Below are 12,668 nucleotides of genomic sequence, written 5' to 3'. Positions count from 1 at the left end.
GGTAGAGGTGAATGGTGACGTGGTCGAGACACAGATGTTAAAGTGTTTCTCCACGGTCCCGTTGGGGCCACAGATATCCCAGTAGCAGATGATACCATCCTGGGTCTGATTAAGAACCTTCCCTGCACAAGGGGAGATGGATGGGGCCATGAACCCAACAGAAAACAGACTTTCAGGGCCTCCCCAGCTGGTCTCATGTGACAGAAGTCTGGGAACCATTCCAATGGGCCCACAGCCCCAGAGCCTCTGCCTTCGAAGACAGAACAATGGAAATTCCCCATAGAGTGCCACTCCCACGCGAGGGAGGGAACAAAGGTGTGCATGTGGACCCCCAGGCCTGCTGCATGGCTCAGTGAGGTGGAGCTGGGAAGGACCTTGCACAAAAGAAGCAGAGCCCAAGAAGAAAGCAGGGCCCACCCACGGCCAGGCCCCACTGTACAAGAACAGCACAGCCCCCAGGCCTCCTAGGTTAGGACCTCAGCCTCCAGTCTGCTTACCTTCGTCAAACTGGCAGGTGATTTCTGAGGTGTTGGTACATTTGCTGCAAAGCAAGAGCACAGGCTGCAGCCCCTTCCCACAGACACCCTCCCTGCTCACAGACCCATGTACCCATCTCCCTGAGCCCTGGCCCAAAGCCCCAGGGCACCATCCCAAACACCAGCTCAAAGGAGTGACGTGGGGTGCAGTACACTAAAAAATCTGGGCAAGAGGGCCCTCACACCCCCAAGAACAGGGACTAGCCCCTCTGTACCCTGGATCCCATGACCATGTGTATGCACATATATGACTGTGCACCTGTGTGTGCCTCTGTCCATGCATCTGTGTGTGTACGCATGTGTGATTGTATGGGACATGCATGCATGCTTGTGGCTGTGCATATGTACTTACATGTGCATATTCACCGGCCTGGAGTGGCCATGTGTCCACATGTACATTCAGGTATGTGTGCATGTTGTGTGTGTATGTGTGGCTTGTACATAGACATGTATATCTATGTCTACATGTGTGTCTGCATATACTCATGTGCGTCTGTGCTGTGTATGTGCCAACCTCTCCCAGACCCTGTACAATGTGGGCTCCGTAGTACCAAGACTTGCAGATCTCCTCAGTGGGAATGGGTGTTTCAGGCAGGTAGTGATCGTCTTCAATATAACAGCCACATTCTTCCCTAGTGACACATTTCTTCCGGTCTTCATCATAGATGGACCTCTCCTCAGGGCATCGAGGGTAACAGCCTAGTAGATGCAGGAAGTGAGGCTTGGACCACCATGGAGGACCCCCCACAGTCCACCATACTTGCCTCGTCAGCCCCACCCCATCAGGCCCTTTGCCGGAGATGTTCTTCTATCGAGACCAAGGGTCTCTGTCTCCCCTGCCACTGGGATGTTCTACGCCATGTGCCCCAGCGGTCCCCACCTCTGAGTTAGCTGCTCCTCTGCCACCTCTCCAGGAAGCAGATCCTTAGCTCAGGTTCCGTGACCTCAGTCCAGTGAACAAACTCCAGTGAGCTCGGCCTTGTCCTCCTAAGCCTCGCCTCTCAAGCCCTCAGGGCCCTCTCCAGCATCCCCACTGTCTCCGGCTGACTGCAGCCCTCGGCCTGACGGGGGCCTGCCTCTTGGTGGCCACCTCCCTGGAGGAGCCTGCCTGCTCACCCTCCAGGTAGGACACGGAGATGTTGGAATGGATGCCATTGATGGTTCTGCAGGTCTCAAAGCTGCGGTTCCCACAGGGCTCATAGTGCCATTCACACTCATCCGGGGGGTTGTAGTAATCACAGAATATGGCTGGGGGAGAGAGGGTGGGGACATAGTCAGGCTTTGGAGGACATGGGTGGATGATCAAGTGAGCCTGGGGCCAGGGGATGTGGGCAGAAGCAGGTCCAGCCATCTCCTACCAAGTTAAGTCCCACCATGCCTCAAGAAAGCCTGGGAACAAGTGTGGGGCGGGTGACATACAGTCCTCGTTTGGATGGGGAAGGAAGCATTGTCTGCCCATGACGTGGCACACTCCAGCCCTCCCTGAAGCCCCAGGCCCAGGACCACAGGCACTCACGGCACAGGTCTGGCGTCCTCCAGAACACGCAGGCCTCCGCCTTGGTACACTCCTGGGCATAGGAGGCCACCGCAGAGCAGAAGCAGTCACAGTCGCCCCCGGAGTCACAGGAGCAGGAGTCAAACACACAGGCCTCATAGAAGACCGTGGGGTCCACCTGCAAAGAAGACCTCAGTGCGTCCTGGGCCGACACCACCCACGAAGAGACGGGACTTCTGCCTGCAGGCCCTGGAGCCCAGGACACTCAGGCTAACCCAGGGGGCCCAAGGGTGGCTGATAGAGGGAGGGCAGACACACTCAGCCCACCCTAGTTGGCAGATCTGTCACCCAGCCCCCCGAGGGGCCTCCACTGTAACATAGTCACCCTAAAACTGGTCTCCCCTGCTATCTTCCAGGTACTAGCAGAGTATGTCCTTTCTCTCCCTCTCTGGTGAGCATGTAACCTGGGCAGGGGAGTCAGGGAGCCACCCAGGCATCGAGGTGGTCATCTGGTCACCTGACCAAAGAATGAAGTGGACAGAGCTGAAGTTGAAGGACATGTACCCCCTGATGACACAGCAACATACCTCCATAGCTGACATGGAGAGGCCAGGAACCCCAAGAGCAGCCCTAGGGGGACTAACAGGCCACACCCCTCTCCCAGTCACAGCAAATCACATGGCTCTTTCAGTGGCCTCTCCCACGGCCCTGCCCACAGCCACAGTGCACCTCTAGTGAAATTCCACCCCTACCCTCGCCTGCCTTACCCTGCCCCACCTTGCTGTGGCCCACCGTGCCCACAGCCCCACCCACCTTGCTGTGGCACACGCTGAATACACGGCTCTTTATAATGCTACACTGCTTCTCGGCCCACGAGCGGCGGTGTGGGTTTAGGCTGCAGGGGTCCAGGGTTTTGGTCACATCCGGACAGGTGGAAGCTTCCTTCCAGCTGTTCCCAAAGTCTAGCTCGCTGGTCACCACCATGTGGTCCCTCGTGGTGAAGTCATTTTTGGTCTGGTAGTCAAAGTTCCCACACAGGCCACACACAGTACCCTGGAGGAAAGAAAAGGGTCTCCAGTTCCGGTACGGGTAGGGCCTGTGCTCGAGGCTGCCTACGGTAATGCTGGCAACTCAGTGGCCCACCTTGTAGGAGGGGGCCAGTTTGATGAAGATAGTGGTCTTCTTGTCCCAGATAACGATGATGCCGGAGCTGGCCTCAACCACCAGGTACTGGCCCACTTCACGAGTGATGTAGGACACATGGTGGCCTTTCTCCAGCTGTTTCACCACACGATGTTTGTCCACTAACTTCAGCTCTGTCCTCTGTCGAGAGAAGACAGTCACTGACCACGTCCAGGGCCCCTGAGGGTGTCTGTGTCTCAGGGACCAGCAGCACTCACCCCTATGAAGATCTTGATGGCCTTGGAGCAGGTGACACCAGTGGTGCCACAGGGAACGTTCTCAGTGATGATGCTGAAGGAGCCGGTGGAGTTCTGGCCACAGTAGTCCTGGGGACCCACAGGACAATGTCAGTCAGGGCACACAGGTGCCCGCTGGCAAGGCTACAGCCAGCTCTCTGGACAGAGCCTATTCTGCCCTTTCCCATCTGGGATGCCAGGCCCTGAATCAAACCCAACCCAGCCAGCTCTTCTTCTATTGGCTGAGGGTAACAATGCCACAGGGGGACAGGGATTTGGAAACTTCCTGAGGCTGTCCACACACACGCACACGCACACAGAGCTGCTCTCTCAATCCCTCACTGTGAAAAAGCAGAGCTGAGGAGCAGCGAGGGGTTTTACCACACCCACCCTGCTCACAGATGTAGCCCAAATTTCCTTGGGAGTGTTGGGGTCCAGGGTGAGGAAAGGTCAGCCCTTTCCACCTCGGGGGCTCTCTGTATCTCAGGGAGCAGTCCACAGCCTCACCTGGACAGCCACATAGGAGCAGTGTCCATCAAAATCGTAGTGTTTCCCATCAAAGGTGATGTAGTGGCCATTCCCGTAGATGGAACAGGTGCTGTAGCATGCGTACTGAGTGCACTCCCAGCGTCCTTTCTGGCAGGTACTGAAGAGAATGGAGGGGAACCTGAGGGGGCCTGAGGCCAAGACTCCCAACCCTTCTCAGAAAGCAGCCTTGGCAAGGCCCTGGGTGCCATGCGGACAGTTCCCAGGCAGCCCCTGCAAGTACCCACAGTGACTGAAGAAAACCCTCCCACCACACACACCACACAGCCCTGCCTCTTGGGCAAGGGGTAAACACAAGACTTGCCCTGTTAACAGAGTGGGGCCTTTTCATGGCCCTGAAAGACCAGGCAGATCCCGTAGGGGAAGTGCCCACCCCCCAGCCCAGCCCTTCCCATTCACCAGGTTGGGCCCGCTCACCAGGTGTTGTTACAGTCCAACTTGATTCTTTCCCCAGAGAGGTACAGATCTTTGTTGTGGATACAAGGACATTCCTCCTCCTCCACACAGCCACCACGGCCATCATCCAGCAGCCCATCAGGACACACACAGCCACTGATACAGTCTGTATGGTACTGGGGTAACAGAAAGCTGGCTTCAGATGAGGCCCAAGCCCTCCCCAGGCATCAAGAGTAGATGTCCACGTGAGAATCTCTGACAGTGTCCTGGGCCCAGACCTCTCTTCCTCCCTTCTAAGACTGCTCCCTTCAAGCCCACCACTGGGCAGGAAGACCAGGTAGGGGTTGCTTGTTAAGGTGCCTAGACAGGCCTCAATAGATGGGGTGTCTGTAGGACTGGGCCTTCAGCCCCATGGGTAGGCAGCGTGGGGACCTGCCTGTTCCCTCCACAACAGACTCAGGCAGCCAGAATGCCCCCTGACCTCACACCCCAGGGCAGCCCTCACAGGCACTCACATAGCCAGCCACCAGTGTCTGACAGCTGATGGGACGGGGTTTTGTGATGGCCAGAGCGGTCAGGTTGTTACAGTCCACAAGGATCTTCGGGGCTGCACATTCTGTGGGACAGAGTGGGGTTTGTCTTAGCTCAAGGTGAATTCAGGGAACCAGGAGACCAGGGCAAGTGAGTGGCAGTACACAGGCAATGTCTACTTACCCTGACCGATCATCATAACCCGATTACATTGCAGCCTCCCATTGCGACAAATGCTATAAGAGACGGGAAGGGATGAACAAGGCCCAGGCACAGTCCTCACACAGGATAGGTGCCGGCCGGGAAACTCTCAGGGCCCCACCCCTGGCACCTCTGCACCCTCTGGAGGCCTCAGTCCGCATGAGTAGAGCCCCCCGCCCCCCGCATGTCTCCACTTGGGGCAGAGATCCAGAAGCAGCCCCCTCCCCTCCATGGGCCCCTTGCTGAGTGCAGGACACCCACCAGCGCTCCTCCTGTCTCAGGATCACCTCTCCCGCCTCCAGGTAGAGGCCATGGTGATAGCAAGAACACTTGGCCAGAGGCACACAGCGGCCCTTCTCGTCCATGAAGGTGTGGTCAGGACAGCCACAGCCCTCCACGGGTGCAAATCCCTTGAGGCAGTGGGTGTCGCCCTCTGAGAGGGAGCGGCAGGTCTGCTGGCAAGTGGTCAGGTTGTACAGGAAGATCTGAGAACTGGGGCAGTCCTGTACATCTTTGTCTGCAGAGGGGACCACACAAGAGTGAGGGGAGAAAGGACCTGATTCCGGCACCTGTCCCTCTAGTCTGTCCCTGAGTCCCTCCCTCCACCAGGATGGTATATGCCTGACTGGCCAAAGGCCCAGGAGGACAGCCACCCTGGGAACCCCTCCCCACAGCTGCATCCTTCCCACAGTCCGGTCCCTGCAGCATTCTGCCCCCCACTGCAAGCAGAGAGCAGAAAGGCTCGGGTTGTCTCCTACACCCTGGACCACCTGGGCGCAGGGTCCCCAGCCCTTGGAGTACACAGCCTGGAGCCCCCATCCCAGTTGGCAGCCAGCTGGGAAGGCACTCACTGCAGACACTCTTCCTCCAGCCCCACAGCATGACGCCCTTGGCCGCACAGGCTCGGGCGTAGGAAGACAGAGCGGCACACATGCAGTCCTCATTGTTCTGGCAGTTACATGTGTCGTATTTACACCTCTGAAGGGCAAGCCAAGGTAGCAGATACTGAGGGGAGGCCAGGGCATAGCCCCAGAACCCCTGTGTGCACATGTGCTACAACTCACAGGCACAGACACAGACACAGACACATATCACACACACACACACGCATACACACACACACACACACACACACACACACACACACAAGCCACGCTCGGGCTCAGGCAGGTGCCCCAGCACAGTTTGCTGACTCTCGGGGACTCTGCACACAGCACTGAGTATGTGGGGCTGGTCGAGGGTGGACTTACCTTGTAGTACTCGGTGGGATCCACGGTCAGGTGGCACCTGGCAAAGGGGGTCTCTGACCTCTTCAGTAGGGAGCACCAGTGCTCAGCGTAGTTGGCTGGGGGGCAGGGGGTGAGTCAGAACCTCAGCAGGGGCCAGGCCACTCTCAGGACCCTGAGACCCTGAGTCTAGGTGTCAGTTCACCCAGGAGGGAGAGGACATGGCCTCCTGTGTAGCCCAAGCTCAGACCCCTCCCTCCTTCTGGTCAGATCTCCAGGCAGCTATAAACAAGGTGAGACCACCTTACACAGCACCCACTTCCTCCCTTTTTTAGCCCCAAGGGGCCAGGAATCTTCAAACATTGTGGAGATATGGGTAAGAGGGCATGTTGTCACAGCATTAGGCCAAGCCCTGGATGTGGGCCACCACCCCACAATTAGCCAGCCCAGCTGGGCTCCTTGGAGAGCTGCCACCATGGCCACCATAAACCAGTTGTACAGTGAGAAGCAGCAGGTAGATGGACTGGCCCCCAGCACTGGGGGTTAAGTGACCTCCACCCACCCCTAGCCCACACATCTTGCCCCGTCTGCTCTGAGACCATGCTGGCCAAGGCTGTGACCTGGCAGGCTAGTGGATAGTAAGTACCCAGCTTCCCCTGAGCCTCACCACTCTCGATGTTGAGGGAACAAGGGTCATCCAGCCAGTCTAGCTTGTCGTGACAGCTCGACTGGGCCTTCCAGGTGTTGGCAAAGCCTGCACCCGTGGCCTCCACCAGCCCGCCAGATGTCATGAAGTCATCGCTCTCCAGGCCATTGAAGTTCCCACAGAGGCCTGCGGGGCCAGGACAGGGTTAGGAAGGGTCTGGGGAGTAGCAGGGGCCTTTGCAGGGGTAAGATAGGTGGGGCAACTCACCCTGCACCTGCCCCTGGGCAGCCTGGTCCAGAGTCACAAAGAGCTGCATGACCGGGACCAACTGGACCTGCAGCCGCAGCCCGAACACGGTGTTGATGACAATGTGATAGGAGGAGGGTTGGAAGATGGAGAAGCTCGCTGTAAAACAGTAGCACAGTGAGGGGCAGCCTGGGTCCCACCTCACCCAGCACACCTCCAGCTGTGGGGTGACATGCCCATCATCCCCTACCACCACCAGAGACCCAAGGACGAAGAGTGTGCCTGAGGACACAAGACTCCTCCTCAGCCCAGCCTCCTGGGCTTGTCTAAATCTTGGGACGCTATTGAGTGACGGCAGCCCAGGGCCCCTCCCTCCCTGAGCTCCACTCACCTGCCACGTGGGGCAGGGTCACCTGCAGCTCATTGAGCAGCACGCTGCCGTCCGATTTGAAGGCCACCACCTGAAAGAAGAGCCAAGGGTACACAGAGCTGAGAAGGCCTGCAGGGCCCAGGGATGCTGGGAAGGGGAGGGGAGGCCTGGGGTACCCACGTTCTTCTTATTATCGGTCAGCAGCAGCACCGTCTTCAGGCAGGTCTGCTTGTCTGTGGAGCCGCAAGGGGCCAGCTCACCCAGGACGGCGTAGGAGTCATTGTGGTCACCCTGTGTGGTAAGGGAAACATGGTAACAGAGGAGCTTACAGACACCTGCACCCCAGACCCCCATTCCTCGTCCTGTTCCAAGAGAAGCAACACCAATCTCCCCAGGGAAAGCCCAGATTGGGAAAAGCCCTCATCTCCATGATTGGTCTCCTTCCCCCGAGAAGACGGAGGGGGTGCTCCCAACTCCATTCACCTGCCGGAACCTGGTCTGCATACCTTGGTCAAGACATAGTAACAGTCCCCGTGGAAGGTAAACTTTTTCCCATCAAAGGTGGTGATGTGGGAGCCACCTTCCAGGGCACAGGTCTCAGGGCAAGGCAAGTCTTCACACACCCAGCGACCAGCATTACAAACGCTGCCCAGAAGCAGAGCACAAGGTCAAGACTCAGTGGTACCCCAGCCTGCCTGGTCCCCAAGCTCTGCCCTGAAACTCACCAATGCTCGCAGTCATTGGTGATCTCCTGGCCTGGTATATATAGGTGTCCGTGCAGTTTGCAGTGGCACTGGTTTACAGGGATGCAACCACTGCTGGTGATGTCATCATACACAGTGCCTAGATAGCCAGGGAGGGATGTGACCTTATGTCAGAGAGCCTCAGGAAGTGCCAGTCTCCAGGGAGGGGCTGCAAGTCAGCCTCTACCCACAATCATCCAGACCCCTGTTTGCTCAATGGGGAGCTCATCTCCTAACCCTTAGGACTCCTGGGAGGATCCCCTCCAGACCCCTCCCTGCCTGGTCCCCACTCGGTCCCTGCATCAGAGGCCTCCCAGAGCACGCACCTTCTGGGCAAAAACAGCCATCCATGTAATGTTCCTCACACAAGCTGCTGACCTCCAAATGTGAGCAGGTGTCCACGCAGGGCGAGCTGCTCTCCAGGTACACCATGTTCCCAGGGCAGCTCTTGTCTAGAAGCAAAAGCAGTTCCATCCATCGAGGCCACCCACAGATGCAGTGCCTGGATACTTGGCACAGCCACTCCCCAGGCCCAGGGACGCTGGCACCAAACACCATGCAAGTGGACTCCGAGCACCCTGTGGGAATCCAGCCACTTACGGCAGAGTGAGGCAGTCCTCCAGTTGTCGGGTCGGCCACCAGCGTGGGAGCACTGGCGAGAGAACTCAGCAAGTGTACTGCACTCGCAGGCGCTGTCCTGGGGGCACCGGCAGCGATCCTGCATGCAGGCACGCACGTACAACTCCACAGGCACTCGGGCCTGGCAGTCCTCGAAGGCAGCAGAGGTCAGCAGCCTCTCGCACTCGGCTCGCTGGAGAAGGACGTGAATGTGTGTGACTTCTCACGGCCCTCTTCCCTCCCCTTTGGGCGCAGGGATCCCCAACAAAGGTCAGCAAATGCAGGTTCCCTGCGCGCCTGGGGGTCCCCGACAGTGACTCACGTGCTCAGAGCAGGACTCCGGCTCTGGCACCTCTTCGGGGTCCTCACACGTGACTTTAGGCTTGTTGATCTTCTGCAAGTTCCCAAACTCAATGGCACTGTAGTGTATGCCTGTGGACCACAGCCGGTCAGCAATGGTCAGTGGGAGCCAGGAACCTGAAACCATACCCCTGCCTACCTCCCAACAAGCCCAATACAGGGCTCACCTTCAGAGAGGAACTCATAATAGGTCTGCATGCCATTGAAGTCCCCACAGAGGCCACAGGTGTGGTTTTGGAAACGGCTGTCCAGCTCTAGCTGTTTGGGATGGGCAAGCAGATGAGCAGGCCACAGGGGCCAGGGTGGCTTCCAGAGCCCCTAGGCCAAGTAGGCTCCTCAAATAGGGCAGGTGGGGAAGCAGAAAGGGGTCAGCCACCAGAAAGGGTCCTTCAGGGTGGGGCACCAATGTCTCTGAGGGACAGAGACTGCCCACTGCCCCTACAGTCCACAAGGTCCCCTCCCAAGCCAGGTTAGCAGAGGCTCTGTTCCCAATCATTGTCTCCAGCAGTGCTCCCCACCACACAAGGATCTGGGGGTCCTGACCACCCCCTTTGTGAAGTGTGGGAGCCCAGTCCTCCCTGCCCTCCTGTGGAACCACCAGAGATGAAGGAGCCCCACCACCCCAGGATCCAGGACACTGATACCCACCATGAGCGCATCTTCCCGGTTCCACATGAGGGAGAGGCCAGCACGGGAGTAGATTTTGGTGTAGGCATCGTTCTTCTCAATGAGCAGTCCAGAACTGTAGTGCGGGGTGCTGACCCTGTGGGGGCCGCCAGGGGTCACTCACCAACTCTCCACCCCAGAACCCACCTGATTTGTCCTCCTGGGGGCCCTGCTGTACAGAGAGCACTGTGGTCCTGGGCATTGTGAGAATGAAGCCAGCCCCAGCCCAGCACCTTACTTGTCTAGTCCCGGCTCTCATCCTCCAAACTCCAGGAGGAAGCTAGAGAGCCTGGCAGAGGCCTGGGCAGTGGCCAGAGAGTCCCTGTCCTGGGCTGGGTGGGCTTCCTTGAGGAAGAGCTAGGCCCTCTGCCTATCTCCCTTCCTATGCCGCTCTGAGTCCAGGGCAAGGCCCCTCCCAGAAGCCCTAAGAACAGTGGGTTTGGGGCATGTGGGGGACTGAGCCCCCCAGCCCTCTGCAGCCTTCTGCTCAGGATTTTACCCCACAGTCTACCTGGGGAGGAGCTTCAACCCCTAGGGCTGTCTGATGCTGTCAGGGACCCTATCCCATGCTTCTGCCTGCCTGGAACTGCCTCTGAGCCTCACCCCCTAGAGACCTCTGCCACACTCAGCCCACACATAAGAGTATGGCCTAGGCAGACCAAGCAAGGTAAGAGAACCCTGGGAGAGCCCCAAGCAGGACACAGGCAACCACCCCCAATCGGGAAAAGAGCAAATGGTGGAGAGGTGGGGAACCCGCTGGACAGGAATGTACTTAAGAGGACCGTATTGTTACAGAGACAATGCAGGCAACAATGGGGCTCAGGCAGGCAGCCTCTCCCTTCTGGGCTTCTGCAACTCTAGCCTGGGGACTTGCTCTGGCAACCACCAGCCCCCACCCCATGGAGGGCTGCAAGGGGCTCACAGGGCACCTAAGACCCCTTGTCTATGGAAAGGGACTCATCAGTGTTTGTTGGATGAATCCATGACCAAATCAAACCTAAAGGGTCTCCTATTAGCCTTATGCCAGGGCAGAATGGGGTCCCATGGGGGCCACCTGGCTCAGGAAAGCTGTTCAGGAGACATGCTTGCTCTGAGGAGCTGGTCGCATCTCCCTGACTGCTGGGAACCAGGAAGGGACACTGCAGAGCCCACTCACATGGCCCCATTCACCACTGCCAGCTTCTGGGTGAGGTAGATGGTGTCGTCCTTAATGGTGATCAGAACAGACTCCACCCGGGGGTGGCCCCCCGCCTGGCCCGGGCCCCGCCTCAGGTGCACGGCAAATTCCTTGTAAGAGTCCCGACAGTCGGAAGCAAAGTTGTAATCGCAGAGGCCGGGGAAGCGGAAGACATCGCCATCAAAGGTTTTGTAGTGGAAGTCGCCCCAAGTGCTGCAGACATGGTTTCGGGTTCTGGGTTCTGGGGTAGCGACAGGGACACGGGGTGAGTCACACAGGCTTGGGGATGGCTGCCTTGAGCCCACTCCCCAAGCTAACCCAGAGGCCCCTCCAGGAGTGCCCATCTGAGACCCCAGCACAAGGTTCCTGGCCAAGAAGATCCCTCTTGCAGGAAGGGCCTCTGCTAGATTTTGCTCACCTTATGCAGAGGCTCTCAGCTCCCCAAAACAAGTCTAAACTTCCAGCCAATGGGGAGTGAAACCGGCAGTGGAGGCAGAGGGGCCTTTAGGCACCCTGGTCACTCTGTCCACTTGGCCAGCATCCCCACTGGTCACTGCACCCCTCCCTCAATTAATGCTCCACTCAGCCCCCCTCCATCTACCTCTCGCCCAGCAAGAGGCTGGGCCAGGCCCCTCAGTCTGCTCGGACCCCCACTGGAACACACCCTGTCCATAGCCTTGTCCTGATGGGACAAAGGTTTCCCCTGCAGACACTCAGCCTACTCTCTGGGGGTGCCGTTTTGGCCTTTACCCTCTGAGGGCCCCTGATACCTGGAACTGTCCCCAGTTTGGTTCCTCCTAGACACCCCATGCTTCCCCCACACCCAGGGACAGTGGTCCCTCGGGGGTTCAAGCTGATAAGGGCCCCTTAGACTTACTCTGGCTCAGGTCTCAACCTCAAAGGGATGGTGGGAGACCTAAGACCTCAGACCAGTTGGAGTAGCTCAGGACATCCTGGTCCCCTTGGGACTACACAACAGGCTGGGCAGAGGGGACCCCCCTCCTCTCCAGGCACTGCTGACTCACTGCTCTGAATGCCCAGCCTTCCTGACCTCAGAGGGCCCTGCCTACTCCCTTGCCCACCTCTCCCAGCCCCTTACCTTCCTGAAGCTCTGAGCCCCTGGCCAAGGCCAGGGCCAGGCAGACAGCCACCAGGCGATCTAGTGGCAGCCCCATGGTGGCTCAGGAGGGTGGCACGCGAGAGCACCCTGGAGCAGGGGTCTAAGACTTATATGCCTAGCGGGCATCCAAGGGCGGGGAGGACAGGGGAGGGGCAAAGGGTGGGTGGGGCGTTTGCCAGGTTATCAGGAAAACAGCTGTGGGGGCTCCGTGGATCCCAGTGAGGAAATATTGATTCAGGATATCTGAATTTATCTTTATATGACTCCTTGGGTAAACTCGGTCTTCCTCAGGATGTCACAGCCCCAATTAGCCCAGTGCCAACGCACACCCCGGGTGAACTTCATTCCTCTCAACTACCAACCAGGCCAAACC

General features: G+C 58.2%; 1 protein-coding gene across 1 annotated transcript in view; it reads right to left on the bottom strand.

The window, feature by feature from the left end:
- The window catches only part of Muc2 (mucin 2, oligomeric mucus/gel-forming), a 33,633-nt gene extending 21,283 nt beyond the window's left edge, over window positions 1-12,350 (bottom strand). Inside the window, 27 exon segments of the mRNA XM_008854452.2 lie at window positions 12-122; window positions 498-541; window positions 1,088-1,235; window positions 2,053-2,209; window positions 2,845-3,084; window positions 3,175-3,354; window positions 3,432-3,539; window positions 3,957-4,095; window positions 4,413-4,567; window positions 4,907-5,007; window positions 5,106-5,158; window positions 5,385-5,640; window positions 5,975-6,101; window positions 6,374-6,468; window positions 7,017-7,181; window positions 7,263-7,400; window positions 7,633-7,702; window positions 7,792-7,902; window positions 8,118-8,256; window positions 8,337-8,454; window positions 8,681-8,806; window positions 8,955-9,165; window positions 9,295-9,404; window positions 9,500-9,586; window positions 9,977-10,095; window positions 11,155-11,416; window positions 12,275-12,350. Of these exon segments, the coding sequence (XP_008852674.1) occupies window positions 12-122; window positions 498-541; window positions 1,088-1,235; window positions 2,053-2,209; window positions 2,845-3,084; window positions 3,175-3,354; window positions 3,432-3,539; window positions 3,957-4,095; window positions 4,413-4,567; window positions 4,907-5,007; window positions 5,106-5,158; window positions 5,385-5,640; window positions 5,975-6,101; window positions 6,374-6,468; window positions 7,017-7,181; window positions 7,263-7,400; window positions 7,633-7,702; window positions 7,792-7,902; window positions 8,118-8,256; window positions 8,337-8,454; window positions 8,681-8,806; window positions 8,955-9,165; window positions 9,295-9,404; window positions 9,500-9,586; window positions 9,977-10,095; window positions 11,155-11,416; window positions 12,275-12,350 (3,646 nt within the window).
- Between the last annotated feature and the right edge of the window lie 318 nt (window positions 12,351-12,668).

This window comes from Nannospalax galili, unplaced genomic scaffold (assembly GCF_000622305.1).
Source record: "Nannospalax galili isolate Female #2095 unplaced genomic scaffold, S.galili_v1.0 scaffold507, whole genome shotgun sequence".
NCBI classification, from domain to species: domain Eukaryota; kingdom Metazoa; phylum Chordata; class Mammalia; order Rodentia; family Spalacidae; genus Nannospalax; species Nannospalax galili.
This window is presented reverse-complemented; position numbering and strand designations above follow the sequence as displayed.